General features: G+C 48.3%; 1 protein-coding gene across 3 annotated transcripts in view; it reads right to left on the reverse strand.

The window, feature by feature from the left end:
- Window positions 1–342: 342 nt before the first annotated feature.
- EVA1C (eva-1 homolog C) overlaps window positions 343–18,534 on the reverse strand; it is an 83,606-nt gene continuing 65,414 nt past the window's right edge. The window contains exons 6-8 of one of the 3 annotated variants that reach the window (XM_030880765.3): window positions 11,785–11,865; window positions 9,971–10,060; window positions 343–1,246 (exon numbers count right to left, since the gene is read on the reverse strand). In XM_030880765.3, the coding sequence (XP_030736625.1) occupies window positions 870–1,246; window positions 9,971–10,060; window positions 11,785–11,865 (548 nt within the window). In that variant the 3' untranslated portion in view covers window positions 343–869. The remainder of the gene's footprint in view (window positions 1,247–9,970; window positions 10,061–11,784; window positions 11,866–18,534) is intronic. The other 2 variants (XM_030880764.3, XM_030880766.3) reach the window with 2 other exon arrangements.

Raw genomic sequence — 18,534 nt, forward strand, 5'->3', positions numbered from 1 at the left:
GGTCAGCAAGCTTTTCCTGCAAGGGTAAATGTTTTAGGCGTTATAAACCATACTTTATTTACAAAATCAAGAGGCAGGCCAAATCTAGTCTACTGCCTGTAGGCTACTGGACAGCCCATGAGCTAAGAATGGCTTTTACATTTTAAAATAATTGATTAAAAAGAGAAATATGTGACATGTGAAAGTTAATTTCAGATTGCAGTTCCCACAAATAAAGTTTTATTGAAACACAGCCGTGTTCATTCATTACCTATTAGCTGTGGCTGCTTTTGAGCTCCAGGGTCAGAGGTGAGTAGTTGTGGCAGACCTATCTGACCTACGATGCCTAACATATTATCTTTCCCTTAAAAAGAAAACAAACTTTGCCAATCCCTTCTCTAAACAAATTATGTTAGTGATTAAAGTCTACCACCAGTGAACGTGGAGTGACTGAACTCACGCTTGCCATTGTGAATATTAGTATAATTCTTTTATGGATAGATAGGGATCTTCTGTTTACCCATCTGTAAAACGATAATGACAGTACCATCTCCCGAAGTTGTCGTGAGCATTAAATGACTTAATACATGAAAAGCAGCTAGAACAGTGCCTGGCATTATAAGTGCTCAATAAATGTGAACTCTAGTTCTGTTAGCATATAGACATGAATTTAAATAAATACAGAAAACCAAGACTTCTTCCCTCCATATTTATTTTGAAATGTGCTGTAAACAGTTTGAAATGTCCCTTTAAGAACTTTCTGGCTTCCTCAGTATTGGATGACATGACAAGTTCTCCTTCATAGAAGGTACGAGTGAAACAGAACTGGAGGGGCCTTCTCAACCCTTCCCTCTTCAGAAAGTGTGATCATATCAAGATGCATCTGGTTTTCAGTAGAACTGGCTCATGTTTCTTGGGAGTGAAGTGTCCAAACCACTGTTCATCCATATTTCCTGGATGATTTGCTCCCTGCGCTCAATCCTTTCTGCCAGCTCTGCAGCCTCTATGGAACTGTAGACAGGATATGTAGTCCTACGAAACCCCGACAGTTCCCCTGGAAAATCGGAGTCGGAGGAGTCCTCCTCCCCCTCCTCATCCTGGCTGTCCTCCTCGGCTTTGTCGCTTCCTGGCACCAGGTGCTCCCTCGCCAGCTGCAGCTCCCGGAAGTCCTTGGTGCAGGACACTCTGATGACCAAGGCACACAGTGTGAGTGCAAGACCGATGCAAACACTGGACACGAACAGCAGGGCAGCTCTTTCCGGGTGGGCTGTAAGGGAAAGAGAACACGTCAGGACGCGGGGGAGCTGTCAGTCTTCACCAGGCCAAAGTCCCACAGAAGCAGATACGTGCAGTCCTGGACAGCATCTCCGAGACCATCCACACCTAACTGATCATATACCCCCACTAATTAAAAAGAAAAAAAAGGTTTGGAGCATATATAGTCAACATGTGTATGTTTATGAGAGGACACATAGCAAAGGACCTGAGAAGCTGGGCCCTCCTGAGTTCAGATGCAGATCTGTCATTCCCTAGTAGTGTGACTTTCGGCGAATTACATCACCTCTCTGTTCCTCAGTTCCTTCACCTGTAAAATGGGGCCAGAAGCCCCTTTCTGTCAGAGTTAATGCCTGTGAAGCTCTCAGAACACTCAATGACACACAACAAATGTTCAATAAACTGTTAGCTATTATTAATAGCAGTAAATTTTGAAAAATTAATTTACATGTGAAGTATATATATGAATGTAAGTACTAATATAGTAAATGTTACAAAGCTTAATTTTAGATTAAAAAATAAATATAAATAAAAGTTCTGGTAGTAAAAGTTCAACCTCCAAATAACTGTACAATAGAAATAGAAAGAACGCTAATTTGTACTATGTACCTTGGTCTAAATCTTTACATATGTTTAATCCTTACATTAACCCTGCTTGGAAAGGACTATGACTTTTCAGCTGTGTACCCCCTGAGGTGTTAGCACTCCCATTTTGGGAAGTAATGATCCAGCTAACTTCCTAATATAGGTCAGGAGTTGACAGATTTTTCTGACCCTTCTGTCAAAAGGTCAGATAGTACATATTTTAAGGCTTTGTGGGCCATACAGTCTGTGTTGCAGCTACTCAACTGTGCTGTTGTAACACGAAAGATGATACAGGTGTGGCTGTGTTCTAATAAAACTTTATTTACAAAATCAGCCCGTGGGCCGTATTTGTGGATCACTGATACAGAGACTCAAGCTGAGGTCTAGGCGAGCCACTGTCTGAGCTCAGCTGGCCTCTTTAGCTGGAGCCGGGACAGGAACCCAGCTCCTGAGCTGCAAGCAGCTTGTGAGATGTGCACTGGCCGTTTGCTCCTACGTCTCGACGGAACCAGCCTCCGCCAGGCACGTGGCCTCCTCGTTCACTAGACTCGACTATAATGATGACTTTTGTCGTCACTGCCTCGGTCCCTCCCCAGAGGTGCAGACTGGAGGTTCAGAACTTGACAGTTGTTAAGTTTCATGTACAGTCAAGGGATCTAGCCGCTGTGATCTGACAGGAGAGATCTAAGGGGGACACGTTATCTCCTTGAAACATGCAACTTCCCTATTCGGCTTCCTTCACTTGCAGCTCAATTCACTGGACCCAAATGTCCTTTGTTGCCGTCGCCCCTACGAGCACCATCTCATCACTCTCTCTAAGACACAGAAGTCTGAATGCAAAACTGATTTTGGCCAGGGGAGGGGCAGTGAGCTGTGTCTGTAGTGCTATTAATAACAATATATTTTTCCTAAGGGTCAAGGTATTTTGAAGATTTGGTCAGATAGAGACACACATCCTTTGTGCTGTGTTCATTTCTGGGAGTGGTGGTAGAACAGGGATTGGAAGACTGGCATTTGGGACGCAATCATTAAACTGTAAACCACAAAATGATGCTAAGACCCGAGGCCCTGATCTGATGGGGCAAATCGTTTCTCCTCCCCCTGCACATCAAAGCCTCTGCTGGGAGTGGACTCACCACTCCCAGCTTCACTCTCACCTCCCTTTCCTTTGAAACCTCCTTTCCTCTCCCCGCTGCCTCCGGCCCCCCCTTCCCAAGCCTCCTGGCCACTGTCCTCTCCAGTCCTTCCTGTCCTCATGGACTCGGATATGGGCTTTCTGTGCAGCCACAATTCATCTCCTCTTCCTCCTGGGAAAGCGTAAGCCTTGAGCCCACTGACAGCCACGCCTGTAGCCATCACCTTCCTGCAGTGCCTGGAAGGAGCGCTGCCGATGGGCGAATGGAGTCCCATCCACTTGTAACCTTTTCCAGCCATCCCGGTTCAGGACAGGGCCAGCTCCAGGCAGAAAGATCCCATGCAGGTCAAGCTTCTGGGAGACCATGATCACCCACAGCCCCCTTCTCTCCTCGCCCACGAGACCATCATTCCCAGCGGTGGTCTCATGGGTGAATCAGGTACTCAGGCCAGGATCAAGGAGGATTTAAGGTCTGGCTCTGCCCCAGACAGGTGGGTAACTGTGGGCTAGTTACTGTCCCCCACTCCTTTCCCATCTCTACTTCTTTTTATTTTATTTTATTTATTTATTTTTTTTGCGATACGCGGGCCTCTCCCGTTGCGGAGCACAGGCTCCGGACGCGCAGGCTCAGCGGCCATGGCTCACGGGCCCAGCCGCTCCGCGGCATGTGGGATCTTCCCGGACCGGGGCACGAACCCGCGTCCCCTGCATCGGCAGGCGGACTCTCAACCACTGCGCCACCAGGGAAGCCCCGTTACTTCTTTTTAAAGACTCCAGGTGGACAGAACTAAACTCACCATAATCCTCAGGATATGACACATTCTGTTCATCGGTCAATACGCGGCCTTCCTTTATGTTTATTTATTTAATTAATTACTTTAAATTCTGTAATCAGCACCCGCGCTGTGAATAAGCCCCCCACGTGGGAGTTAGAGCCTTGACAATAATCATGTCTAACCTGTGGGTTCCCCTCCCCCCAGCCTCCTCCCATCAAGGTAACTACCACCTGAATTCCATGCTCGTTACTCCCCCACTTGCCTTTTTACATAGCTTATCGCACCTCTGTGTATTCCTAAAAGCTTTATGGAAAAGGTGTAACGTTACAGCGTTGGGGGTTTGGTGTTTGTTTTGAACTTGACAGTATACTGCCGCATGTTATTCCGCTATCTTGACTACACTGTGGTTTATTCACTCGCTCTCCTGCTGATGGGCATCTGGGGGGCTGCCAGGTTTCTATATGTGGGCCTTGTAGCTGTGACCATTCCTGTACATGTCCCTGGTGAATATCTGCAAGTGTCGGTCTCGGCTACTGACCTAGGAGGGCAACCGGATGAGCTGTAAGGCATGTGAATTGGGGAAATACTGCCAACGTGGTTTCCAAAGTGGCTGCAATGCATGAGGAATCCTGCAAATCCTCATCTTCTCCAGCACTGAGTATGGACAGGCTTCTAACATTTTTCCAATCATATGAGTATAAAATTGCATCTCACTATGGCTTGACTTGTATTTCCCTGATCCCCAGTTATGTACACATCTCTTCAGATACTTACCTATCCCTCGTCTCAAAATGCTGTCTCAGGTCATGTGCCCACTTTTTAAATGGGGTTGTGTGTGCTTTTCTTCTTACACATAAAATATATCTGTATCTATCTATAGTTTCTATCTATTCTTGATATTGATCATTAGACAGTATACACATCGTGAATATCTCTGGGTAAGTGGCCTGTATTTTCCTTTCATTAAGGTGTCTTCTGATCTAGTGAATTTATCTGAAAAACAGGAATGATAACACTTCTCTTCTCCATCCTCCCCACCCCCAGCTGGTCTCCTCTCTTGCCCCTCTCATCCATCTTCCCCACCGTGGCCACTGTAATCTTTTTAAAAGTGCACATCAGATCACATCACTCCCCTACTTCAAACCTATAAACGGTCTCCCTCCTCCCGTAAGGTAAAAATCAAACCCAGACCACTGCCTACGAAGCTTGCTAGGACCTGGTCCATGGAACTACCCTCCCCAAGTTCAACTCCAAAGACTCATCCCTCTGCTTTCTGCTTTCGCACCCACTGGCCTCTCTCCATCCCTCGCAGGGGCCAGACGGCTTCGCACCTTGGCGCTTTTGCACGTGCTGTTCCTTCTGTCTGGAATGTTCTTTCTCCCCTCTTCATCCAGCCCTCCGTGACCCCACCCCCAGTCTGGACCAGGTCTCCTCTCTCATTAGGTCTCATAGCCTCTGGAATGGCACTAAGTTGCTGAGTGTGTTTTGTCCTCCCCCTCGCCCGCCATAGAATGCAAGCTCCGTGCGGACTGGGACTGGACAACCTTGTTTTTCACCAAATCCCCAGTGCCTGGCCCAAAGCAGGGGTGACACAGCTATCTGCTGAGTGCTTGAAGGGAGGGGTCGTGGGTCTATGGCACGAGGCTTGGTGCCCTGTGGGTTGGGGGCTCCATAACGTTAGTTGCCTTTCTTCCTGTCTCCCTCTGCTCCTGGGGAGGGAGGGTGTGGATTCTATTGCCAGGAGCGCTTCTCACTCATCAGACCCTAGGTGCCTCTTGGCTCAGGTGTACCTCCTGCCAAGTGATCACTCTTCAGGCCATGTTTACACCAAGTCTGCTAACATCCAGTAATCAAAGATGGAGAACATGGCAACTCTTGGAAAGCCCGTTGGAAATAAGGCTTCCTAGTCACCTGAACCAACTAGTCTGGAGTCATAGAATAACCAGATCTTAGTTAAATGGAGCCCTGGTGGTGAACTGGCTCAACTCTTCCTGTCACAGCTATTTAATGTGTCCATAGCCACTGCTTGGCTGGGACCCCAAGCTCGGGGCCAGGGTTCTCTCCAAAGCCCCAGGCTTTAAACTAAGGGGATACCGTCTGTTTTCTAAAATCAATTGGACCACTTTAGGCTTCTGTGACCCCTTTTCTTATTATACTGAATGCGTTCTGTTAAAATAAAGGCATTAGTCTCCTTGTCAAACAGAATCTTCACACTGTGCTATTGTTGGTCTTATTCTCATTTTAGCCTTAGTTCATCACAGGCTCAAGCGAATGGCTTTAATTTCATCAGCAGTAGCAAGCCCTCGGGAATCTCACCATGGTGGCCCGTGGCCTTTAAGGCCCCTTGACCCTTAGATCCCTGGTCTGGAGCCAACACAAACTCCAGCTCAAACTTATTTGTGTCCAAATAAGACATCGAGAGGCTGGGGCGAGGGTTCCACCCCTTGGGGCCCTGCTACCGTCGGGTGAAAGCACAAAGAGTATTGGGCCTGGTCTGACAGCACTTAGGGATGTGATAATAACTTTCTGTCATGGAACCAAAGATTAGAGGCCGTGGGAACACTTCAGAATCCACACCTATGTGACAAGGCGGCGCTGATTTCCCATCGTCCTCCCTGACAGGGGATCGTGTAACTTCAACTCTGGAATGTGTTATGATACTTTCTATTTCAATGGGGGTTTGCCTGATAGCCTGGAGTTCCTTTCATATGAAACAATGACGCCCTCCCAACTCAGGAGAAGCACTGCTTTCTCACCCGTGGCCCCAGTTACCCCATGCACCCCGCAAGTCCACAGTGAGCGCTTCCAGAGGCCAAAGACACACACAGGCCCGAGCCCAAGGCCGGGGCTGAAATATTGGGCCACGAGGGCACACGATAAAACACTAACTAGGTGGAATGGAGGACATCAAGTTCTGAGCCAGCCTGTCTAAGTCTCCTTCAGAACAACCTGCAGAGGTACAATGGCTGAGCCAGCCAACTGCCTTCTGCAAGCCTCCAATACAGACACACACACACACACACGGGCACCTCTTTCCATTTCCCGGATATCAAAAATTCTCTATGAGTTTCTTCAGACCCATGATCAAAATTCTAGAATGAATTCAAGGAGTAGGTCTCTATTACTGAGAGGAGGGTAAATTCTAACACTCCTAAGAAAATGTCTCACAGACCATTTAAATGGCCCAAAGCAGAATCATTCATCACGGACCCTTGGATATCCTTGTGTCCGTTCCAGCAGCCTCTCTGTCTCAACATCCCAGGACAGGCCCCTTGATTCTGGGTCCTGGTCTGCTGGTCCTTCATGTGAACTTGGCTGCACTAATAGAGCAAAGCTACCTACAGCCTGACCTGGGAAACGTCCTTCTGGATTTGCTCAATCTATTGTCTATTTAGCTGATTTTGCCGGAATCTTCCCAGCTCACTCTTGGTGGCTCCTGTCGGGGTCCCTCCTGTAGGAGGGTCTCCTCCCTTTGGTGGGTGCCCAGGGACCCCAGTCCAGCCTTCAGATCATGTCCCTGCAACAAGGGTAAGGATGCTACTGAGGGTTGGCTGGGGCACCGCTTTCTAACGACGATGAGGGTGATGCTCTCACGTGTGACGCTCGTGTTGAAACAGCTCAGCCTGACGTCCTGCCCTTCGCCGCAGTGTGCTGGCCTGCCTCGTGAGGAGGACGAGGTGGGCTGGGGACCTCTAGAGTGACCACCCAGAGGGCGACATGCCCAGGAAATTCACCAGCAAGTGCAGATGTCCCTGTTTCCCTACGACTTGGTGAGCCTCTGTGATTTGACAAATGAACTCCTATAGCAACTTCATTTCACTAACACCTGACACCACACGTTCAGAGCCTCTTTCTCTTAGTCATGAAACTGCGGCCTAAACATCCCTCTATAAAACCAAGTAACAACCCACCAAGTCCTTACATTCCTTAAAAATTTAATACCTACAAACAGCAAATACAGGGTGATGATTAGGCGCAGGACAGCTCATGACACCAAAGGAGGACACTTCATATGGTCACTTATTAACTACTTAGTGTGCACCTACTCTGTGCCAGCTCTGTTCCAGGCAGTAGGATATGACAACGACTAAGGTGACAAACATCTGTACTTGAAATAGTTAATGTCTAGTGGAGAGATGGGTGTTTAACAGATAAATCTCTCCAACGACTTCTGGGAGCGATGAGTGTGTAAAAGGTTGGACAGGGATGGAGGCAGTCTAACTTAGATCACTCGAGGTCATGAGGTTTCCATCCTTCAAAGTTCTGAAAGGCATACATCTCTCTTGGAGAAGCTGGAGGGCAGGTTTTATAACTGCTGAGTCTGAATCCTGCCCTGTTGCCGGCCACTTGGTGTCCTCAGGCACCTGGTTCAACTCCTCTGAGCCTCAGCTTCCCTGTGTGCAGAATAGGGGATAAGAGTCCCTCTCTCAAGGTCACTACTATGGACTGTATTGTGTCCCCCTCAGATTCATGTGTTGAATGAATATGACTATATTTAGAGATAGAACCTATAAGGAGGTAATTACAGTTCAATGGGGTCATACGGGTGGGGCCCTGATCCAACAGGATTAGTGTCCTTATAAGGAGAGACACCAAGGGGGACCTAAAACGTGACATAAATGAACATATCTATGAAACAGCAACAGACTCATAGGCATAGAGAACAGACTTGTAGTTGCCAAGGGTGAGGGAGGGTGGGGGAGGGATGGACTGGGAGTTTAGGATTAGCAGATGCAAACTATTATATATAGAATGGATAAACAACAAGGTCCTACTGTATAGCACAGGGAACTATATTCAGTAGCCTGTGATAAACCATAATGGAAAATAATATGAAAAGTATGTATATATATGTAGAACTATATCACTTTGCTGTACAGCAGAAATTAACACAACATTGTAAATCAACTATAATTCAATTAAAAAAAAAAGAGAGACACTTAGAACTCTCTCTCTCTCTCTCTTTCCCTCCCTGCTGTGTGAAGACATAGGGGGAAGGCAGTTGTTTACAAGCCGTGAAGAGAGCCCTCACCAGAAACCAAGCCTGCCAGCTCCTTGATCATGGCCTTCCAGCCTGGAAGAAAATACAGTTCTGTTGTTTAAGCCACCGGGCCCATGGTATCTTCTTATGGTTGCCTGAGCTGACCAAGACAGTTGTTGAGAGGAACTGACAGGGTCCAGAATGGCCGCATCACATAAGCAGCCTCCTAGTTGCTCCTCTGAGTGAAGGATTTTCATGATGTCTTTCCTCCAAGGGGCTCTCCGGGGACTTTGAAAATATGTGATATTTTCAACAATAAAAATCCTTACATCTCTTAACTATGACAATTGTCCGGAACAGCAAGAAACAGAAGTGGAAGGGTGGTTAGAAAAGAGAAGATTCTCAACAACCACACAACCCCCACACAGGGAGGATATTGGTAAGGAGGTCCCAAGACTGTTCTATCTCCTGTGTTGAGATGTTTCCTTAAGCCTTTATTTTCTTCTGAGGAAGGCTTACTCCAAACAGCCCCAGCTCTGGCAGGCCTTGAGCAAGTAATGCCGTCATGCATTGTATTACCATGTATTTTACAAAAGTCTTCTGAGGTTCTGGCTCTCTGAACAGAGTCAGGCAGGCATTGTCGAAACTTGCAGAGTTGACATTCCAAAATACGGTCTCTCCAGAGGTGAGCAGTGAGGCTGGTGAGGAAAGGTAGCATGCACCTGAGCAATGTGGGCTCTGCTAATTAAGGAGGGTTGAGTCTGACTGATCCTGAAGGGGAAGATTATCAAGGGAAACCTTGGAACCGTGAGAAGTAACGCTGGTGACTCAGAAAGGGGCTCTCCTTTCACAGAGCATGACCTGTTTTGTTCACCAAGTCATCTTTCAGCCCAATTTTCTCCCAGCCAAGGGTGGAATTCAATAATCCTATGCCCTTCCCAAATTTTACAGCTGGAAAATGCATTCCTTAGCTTCCTACTTTGCAAAGTGGAAAATTCCCATGGAGCCCAACTGCTACATAGTGTGACTTTAGCCTTTGCTACTTCCCTGTGTGGTTCTCTCGTGGGTTGCCAGTGGCAAGCATACCTAAATTCAGGCCTCTGTGTTTCTGGATTGTAGAAGATTGCAGTTGCTGTGTCAAACTTAAAGTCCTTTTTCTTTAGCCAACCAAGTGTTGTAATTGAACAGAGCATTTGTGAGTAAGAATTCAGCAAATCCGTTATTAATTCACTGACCTACCTCGAAGGTAAGCAAATGCTGCCAGGGAGTGGCTGACAATAGCTCCATCTTTCCTCAGAACTCTTGGTTTCCTTGGGTCAAAGTTTATACCTGTTTCGTAAAAAATGCAAGACCGATTAATCACAACTGTTCACAGTATGCATTTTTTCCTAATCCAGGACTGCCATAATAAATAAAAAGTCATAGAGATCCAATAAGTGGGCCTCTGACAAAATTAGGGAAGACTAAGCCAGGAAGAGCATTTAGTAAGCAGTCTCTGAAAATATTAAGTGATAAAAGGGATTCAGAAATTCTAAAATGTGTTGGTTCCAACTTCACTCATCTACTCTACCGCAGAAGGGAACACGTTTATTTTCCCATTTTAAGGCCCATTCATCACGCCTCTGGGAGATTTAATAATGTCCCACTTAACCACAGAGCTGCTGTCTGCTCTGTTCACCACAGATAAGAAGGCCTGGAATTGTGGAAGGAGGTTGTGTTGGGCTACTTTTTTGGAAATGAAGCAGAATACAGGGCAGATCTGGCTTCGGATGCCTGGTGAAGCTGCTGCGATGGAGCTTAGGGAGCCCCTGATGGGGTAGCCTAAGGGCCCTGGGGACCCCTGGGAATGTCAGACACAGCTCTCAGGCCTCCACGCCAGGGGGACCAGGATATCCATGGGATCTGGGTGGGAGCCCTTTTAGAAAGAGCAGAGGGGCTGGGAGAGGCTGGGAGAAGCAGAGCCTGGTGGAGAGCTGGAGGGCTGGAACTAGAAGAACATAGGATACTAACAATAGTTATCTCTAAGCTTTGAGACTAAGGGTGAGTTCTATTTCTTGGTGCTTTCCTGTGTGCTCCATAACAAGCACACTTTAGTTTTATTCTTAGGGGGGAACATTTCATAAATGTCATCAAAGTAACACAAGACCAATTCTCAACCTGCAAAGTGCAATATCTTATATAGATTGTCTTGGGGGGGGGGGCTCTGTAATTTCTATCGAGAGCCCCAAGGGTCTGGGTCTGAACTCCATTCTAGATTTGATAAGAAGACCAAAACGTTCATCCCCTTATTTACAAAAGGCCGGTGAAAACCTCAGAAAGAAGGGCACCTGTGGATAGAGGCACACAGGTCCAGCCTGGGTGTGGCCCACCCAGGCTCCCTATGGCAGAGGACCCCGTCCCCCGGGCCACAGACTGGTATCAGTCTGTGGCCTGTCAGGAACTGGACCGCACAGCAGGTGGTGAGCGGAGGTGAGCAAGCGAAGCTTCATCTGTATTTACAGCCGCTCCCCATCGTCTGCATTACCGCCTGAGCTCCGCCTCCTGTCAGCATTAGGGTGAGTTGTACACTTACTGTATTATATATTGCAATGTAATAATAATAGAAATAAAGTGCACAGTAAATGCAATGCGCTTGAATCATCCCGAAACCATCCCCCCCCACCCCACAAGCCCCGGTCTGTGGAAAAATTGTCTTCCACGAAATTGGTCCCAGCTGCCAAAAAAAGGTTGGGGACCGCTGCCCTATGTGATCCTCCTTCCAACAAGCTCGTCGGATAATCCAGGAACCCCAGATTTATTTCGGAGCAGATCTCTTTTCAAGGTGATTTTTCTTTTAGGAAATAAGAGAGGGAATGGAAGGGGGATTTATCCTACTTATAATTTAAAACACAAAATGTTGGCCACCATTTGCAACCATCTGCCACAGCACTGCCATCCTCAGAGCTGGCAGCTCACACACCTTCCATCCTAACCAGTGTGCACCCACCTGCGGTCACATGGGGCTGTTCACCTTCACTTAAAGAGAAATGCTGCAAGTAAGCCATAAACCTTACCATAGTCACCGTCTTTCTGTTTCACAGAAGGTTTTAGATTAGCAATGGATGGATCGATCGCTGTGAGTATATTCTTGGGAACTAAAAACCAAAAAGAAATATTTTAAATACTTTGTACACATAATACAACTTTAAAATGCAATGTAGATAAGACAAAAAGAGATCAATTTTCAAATCAGTACATAAACCACTCTGCTTGTCCAATACACTCACATACATACACCAACGGTACCCATGTGATCATCAAATATCCCAGAAAGGTTAAACTTTAGGCCTATCTTGCAGTATTTAAAAAAAACAACACAGAGAACAAATAAACAAGATATGGCATATCTATCCAATTGAATGATATTTAGCGATAACAAGGAATGAAGTATAATCATCTTTCGGTATCCTTGGGGGATTGGTTCCAGGACCCACCTTGGATACCAAAATCCACAGACACTCAAGTCCCTAATACACATAGCATATGATTTGCATGTAACCTATGCACATCCTCCCGTGTACTTTAAATCATCTCCAGATTCCTTACAATACCTAATATACTGTAAATGTTATGTAAATAGTTGTAAATACAGTATAAATAGTTGTCAGTGTGCAGGAAATTCAAGTTGTGCTTTTTACAACATTCTGGAATTTTTTTCCAAATATTTTCAGTCTGTGGTTGGTTGAATCCACAGATGTGCAACCCACAGATACAGAGGACCGACTGCACTGACACTTGCTACAACACGGATGAACTTCAAAAACATTATGCTCAGTGAAAGAAGCCAGACACAGAAGACCACATATGGTATGATTCCATTCCTATGAAATCTCCAGAAAAAGGTAAATTTATAGACAGAAAGTAAATTCGTGGTTGCCGAGGACAGGAGTGGGGATGGGGACTGACCGCAAATGGGCGTGACAGAACTTTGGGGATCTTGGAAATATTTTAAAATTGGAGTGTGGTGAAGGCTGCACGGCTCTGTAAATCTACCAGGAATCACTGGACCATTTTTACTTACAACGGGTGAATTTTAAGGTATGTAAATCACACCTCGATAACGCTGTTCACTCTGAACATCAACTTCCCTGAGACACAGTGAAACAAAATGAATGGGACCGACTCAAAACTCATCACCGACCTCTCCCGGCTGCGATTCCACTTTTTGTTCACTCTCTTTAACTCACTCCTTCCTTAATAACCCTGAGAGAATTCGAAGTCTCTGTGCTAGAATGCAGCTCTCAGTATTATAAGAAAGGATGACAGAAGGACGAAGAGAGAGGGCCGTGAAATAGACTCCCTTGGAAGATGGTTAAAGATCCTTCCAAACTGACCTTAAGAATAAACCATCCGGATCTCAAGACCCCCCAGGCAAAGCGGACAAGACGGTAGCAGGAGCTGAGCAGGGGGGCAAAGCAAGAATTCTGAAGAGCCAGTGCACTGCAGCCAGCTGGGAGGAGGGAGAGGAAACCAAATGTTTTTGCTACAGAAAATTATTTTTGTTTGTTCTTTGGCTCAGCTGGTATCTGGGAGAAGTGGCAACAGGAAATAGAAGTGAAGCCAATACAAACCGGGCAAGTTCAACTGCACTGATTTTTTGGAAAAGAGCTGGTAAGCCATCTTCAGCAGCAAGAAAACCTCACTTCCTTTCTCAAAGTGCTTAACAAAAGTCTTTTGGGGATGTCCCAGGATCAACAACCAGAGGACGTTCCTAAATTGTGAATTTTCCACGTGCAGGAGGCCCTGGCGCCTTTGTGACCGTCAGCAGCGAGGGTCACTTTCCAGGGCGGCACAGTGATGGGGACAGAGGCGGCGTAAGCTGTCCACCCCTCCCCCCGGGAATGCTCCTTGGCCGACCAAGGGGCAGGCACGCTGCTGATCCTGGGACGCCGGCGGTGCCCCAGACAGCTGGGCTGTGCTGCCCCGGATGCTTTCTGATGAACAACCTCTCCATCACTTCTGCGCCCTGATTCCTCGGCAGGAGTTAAGTGCTCTCTGCAGGAGTGGTGTTTCTTTCCCACGTCTGCCTCTCGGCTTGTAGTCAAGATACAGCCGCAGGAGGGCTGGGCTCCCTACAAATGCCAGAGGCTTTCCAGCGCGAGGAGGAATTGCTTGGGAGGAATGAGCTTTGCAGAATAAAACATTAAATCGCCTGTGTCTGCCGTAGGCTCACGTCAGGGAACTTGCTGATTTACTATGTGAAAATGGCTCTCGTCCTGGGAGAATCTCTTAGGATCTTTAAGGTAACAACAGGTGTCAACACACCTGTCAGATTCTCGCATCTCCTGTTTCAAACTGATTCTGAATGAGGACAGGGACTGCGTGTCATTTACTACCACCCCTAAACCCGTCCCTCTCCACTTGAGGTCCTTTTGTGAAAATGCCAGCAAACCCCCTTTTCATGGAGCTCCCGCCACGTGCCGAACCCTGTGCTCAGCGTTTAAACAGTGCCTCTTGTGCAGTCCTCTTAGTGACCCCATGAAGATGTGTGTCATTCCCATTCCCGCAGATGGGAAAACTGAGGCTCAGAGATGAACCATTCACCTAGCAAAGGGCGAAGCTTCAACTCCTGGTCTCACTCACATATGCCCTTACTCTTTTCTGTGATGCTGGGACGTTCAGCCTTTGGGAACCCGATACAGGATTGTTTTAAAGCATTATAAAGATGGCAAAGCAATTCCCACTCAGATAGTCCCCCTCAAGCCTCTTAGGTGAAACCAGAGATGATGATTCTAATGGGCTCCAGTGGTTCGCTAAATTTAGGCAGGCCTCCTTCCTGAATTTTTTTTTCCTGAGTAAATCTGTGTCAAGCCTGGATCCGGGTAGACTTTAAGAAAGAAGCCTCCACAGGTTGAAATTAGAGCCCCACATAATTTTTCACATCAGAGACAAAAAAGATCTCTGCTTACCCTCTCAATAGGTACCCAGATTGCATGAGCACCTCTGAATCCTGTCATTCCCCCCATCCCGCCTGTCCCAAACCTGCAGCACCTATTCCTCCTGTCCCCAATCCTAGCACCTACAGAAGGGGGTACCCCAAATTCTGGTACCACCATCCCTCTTGTCCCCAGATCCTGGCACCCATTCCTTTTACACACAACCCTGGTACTGAAACAGAGCAGGACCTTACGGTCTTTCTCCCCTATGTCCTCTGCCTGCCTTTTGCCTGTGGAAAAACTTTAGCCAAAGAATAAGTTTAATCGGAGAAGTGAGAAAATGCAGAAAGAAAGGAAAACAGTCAAAGGAGACCAAATAATAATAGTTTAGTCATTAAGCATAGTCAAGGACCATTAGTTCCTTCTCAAGGGCTATAGATGATATTCTGAGCCATATCCTGTGAGCTGTCTTATAGATACTGAAACCCCCGCCAGACGAGAGAAGTTAACTATGTGTTGACCAGACTGTAGCCATGACGTAAGGTGTCACAATTCCAAGAACTGGCCTCAGGGAAATGAGAACAAACCGACCCTGGAACTGAAGATTAACTGTACTTAAAACAATCAAGATGACGCTGGTCAGACCACCGATGACCAATTTCAAGATGACCGTCAGAGCTGACTGTGCTGTTTCTGCACGTAGCCCCTCCCTCAGCCTATAAAAGCTCTTGCCCACTGGATGTCAGTGGGGGGAGTCGGCCTTTGGACAGGCGTCCCCTCCCTCCCACCCCGCGTAGGTTGCCGGCATCCAAAAGAAAGCACACTTCCCTTTCCACCAACCTGGCCTCTTTATTGGCTTTTAAGCAGCGAGCAGCTGGACCCCACTTTCGGTTACAGTACCACCATCCCTCCTGCCCCCAGATCCTGGCATCCATCTCCTGGGAGGAGCTGCAGGCCCCCGGCTGAGGTCCACGTGTTTCCTGTCCCTCTCAGGAACTGTCAGGGCGGGGATGCTGGCTGTCAGGGCGGGGATGCTGGCTGTGCCTCTGTCTTGGTGACCCTCAAGGACCAGTGGCTGTGGACCCAGGGAGAAGCCCTCCCCGTCGGGGTGAGGGGAGAGCAGGCCGTTCTCCAGGTCTGCCTCCTCCTAATAGGAGGAAAGTCTGAAACCTATCCTGTCCAAGAGATGTGGCTAATAATAAAACCTGGATAAAAATTGAGAGCGAGGGCCTCGTCTAGCCATGCATTAAAGAAGGGAGCTCCAGCGATGCATCTCCCAGCCCAATCAAAGACTGATTGCTCCGCTCTCTGAGGGGTTTGACATCAACTAGATGCACCGCCTACAGTTCAAAAGGCAAAAGGCCCACAGCCTGAATCATTTCCCCGAGGGTTCACCAAGACGCTGAAATTCTCCACGCAGCCTAGAGCAATGAGGGAGGGGAAGGCAGGGTTAAAGGAAGCTATAAAATAGGGAGGGGTGTTCCTATCAAAATGCAAATTACTTATGTCCCCAGAGAACACCCTCCAAGGGCTCCCTGCTGCCCTTAGGTACAAGCCAATCCTTAGTCGCCCATCCCCCAAGGTCCCTCCGTCCTGCTCCCTTTGCGCACTTCCCAGCCTTTGCCTGCCCGTCACCTTGCTGACTCCTTACACGCCTGGTCTCACTTGCCTCAGACGCCACTCCCCTGGGAAGCCCTCCTGGTCCCCCAAGTCACCAGAGCCTGGAATCACCACATTCCATCCTATAGCTCATGAGGGCAGGGACCACATTGCTCACAGCACTGAGGCAACCTCTCCCCAACCCAAGGGGTGGGGTATTTCCTGGGTGGGCGCAGCCAGATTGCTGGGCAGAATAGCAAAGCCCGGTTGGACACTGCGGTCAGAAGCCAGGTAGTGGAATAGATGTCTATAGGGGTGGCTCTTCCATGAGCCTCTTAGGTAAGAGCATCTTGATTTGAGTAGGGGGTTGGCTGGGCCCCTCTCTAGCAGCCATGTTTATAATCACATCACATGGTCTCTGGCCAAGGCAGATCAAAGGAGGGGGCTACTGGACCCCAGCCCAGCCAATTAAATAGCTCTCTGTTAGAAATTTGGAATTAAGTTGCCAGATTGCCAGTCTTCATGTTGTTCGAACATAAAAATCTAACCGAAGAATCACTCGGGCTGTGGGGATAGCTGTATGGCATCCAGCCCAGGGTCAGAGGGCTGTCTGCAGAGGGGGGAGAGAGAGAGAGAAAGACAGAGACAGAGAGAGACAGAGACAGAGACAGAGAGAGAGAGACAGAGAGAGGGAGGGAGAGACAGAGAGCGAGAGACAGAGAGAGACAGAGAGACAGAGAGAGACAGAGAGAGACAGAGAGAGAGACAGAGAGAGACAGAGAGACAGAGAGAGAGAGAGAGAGAGAGGGAGGGAAAGAGAGACAGAGAGAGGGAGGGAGGAGAGAGACAGACAGACAGAGAGAGACAGAGAGAGAGACAGAGAGAGGGAGGGAGAGACAGAGAGCGAGAGACAGAGAGAGACAGAGAGACAGAGAGAGACAGAGAGAGAGACAGAGAGAGAGAGAGAGAGAGAGGGAGGGAGAGAGAGACAGAGAGAGGGAGGGAGGAGAGAGACAGAGAGAGACAGAGAGAGAGAGGGAGAGAGGGAGGGAGAGAGAGACAGAGAGAGAGGGAGGGAGGAGAGAGAGAGACAGAGAGAGAGAGGGGGGAGAGAGGGAGGGAGAGAGAGAGAGAGAGAGAGGCAGAGAGGTGAGGGACGGCTGCCATCGCCGTGAAGTCTCCAGCTGGGCCCACCCTGAGGCCTTGCTTTCCGGCCCTGGCTCCTGGAGACGGCCTTCTGGCCTCAGGGTACCTCCCCAACCTCAACCCCCTTTCGGCTTAAACCAGCTCAACTTGGTTTCTTCATTCACATCCAGAGAGTCCCAAGTAAGACAGATTCTCTTAGAAATTAATTCCCGACATCCTCTGTTTTTGTATCAACTCCCACATCAGTAGAACTCATGTTTTTAAAATGTAAAACTTTTCATGCCCATTTGGTAATCTACAAAATATGCAGACATTGCAAATCATGTTTTCATGATTCAGGTTTCACAGTGAAGGGTCATCTGTCAGGGGGAGAAATAATTTTAAATGTCAACCACTTAGAAAAGAAAAAAAACATCAACCACTCAGAAGGTAGTTAGAAGTTGCCTTAGAAGGTGTCTGCTTGGACAGTCGGGGCTGGGCTGGGAACATTAAGTGGCCTCAGGCTGAGGGTCACCACCTCCCTTTGGGATAACTCCTGGGGAACCATGCTGACGACAGGGGGCCACTGTCCACGGTCCCACGTCCGAAAGCAAGATGCAAAGCCCCCTCTCTGACCTCGGCTTCCCACCCGCGAGCGGACTCACGTGGATGCCTCCCTCTGCCATCCTTCGACCTCGTCCAGAACCTTCCCCGTTGCCCAGTGAGGCTGGAGCAGGCCTCTGCTCCGTGCCGGTCCTCAAGCAGCTGGCCCTGAGGGAGGGACCCACCACCGGGCAGACCAGGGTCCCCCAGAACGCTGACCGCTAACCCCCTGGGCTCTCAACACACCCAGCTCCGTCACCACCGCCCTTTCCAAAGTCAGCCTGTCCCCACGGCCCTTACTTCAGACCTTCTCCCATCTCCTCAAACCCCTCTCTCCTCCCCCAAGTCCTCACAGCGGACCACCTCAGCTCGCACTTATCTTGAGAAGGTTGGGAAGACGGGGGCCATGCGGTTGGAACCCCAAGCCCTCCCTCCATCCATTCCCAGATCCTCTGCCCCACCCCGTTGGGACAAGGGACAAATCTTTCCCGCCCTCGTCACCTTCTCTGGACCCCAATCTTGCCCAAATAGGCCAGGTCTCTCCAGCATCTCGAATGTCTT

This window comes from Globicephala melas, chromosome 4 (genome assembly GCF_963455315.2).
Source record: "Globicephala melas chromosome 4, mGloMel1.2, whole genome shotgun sequence".
NCBI lineage: Eukaryota > Metazoa > Chordata > Mammalia > Artiodactyla > Delphinidae > Globicephala > Globicephala melas.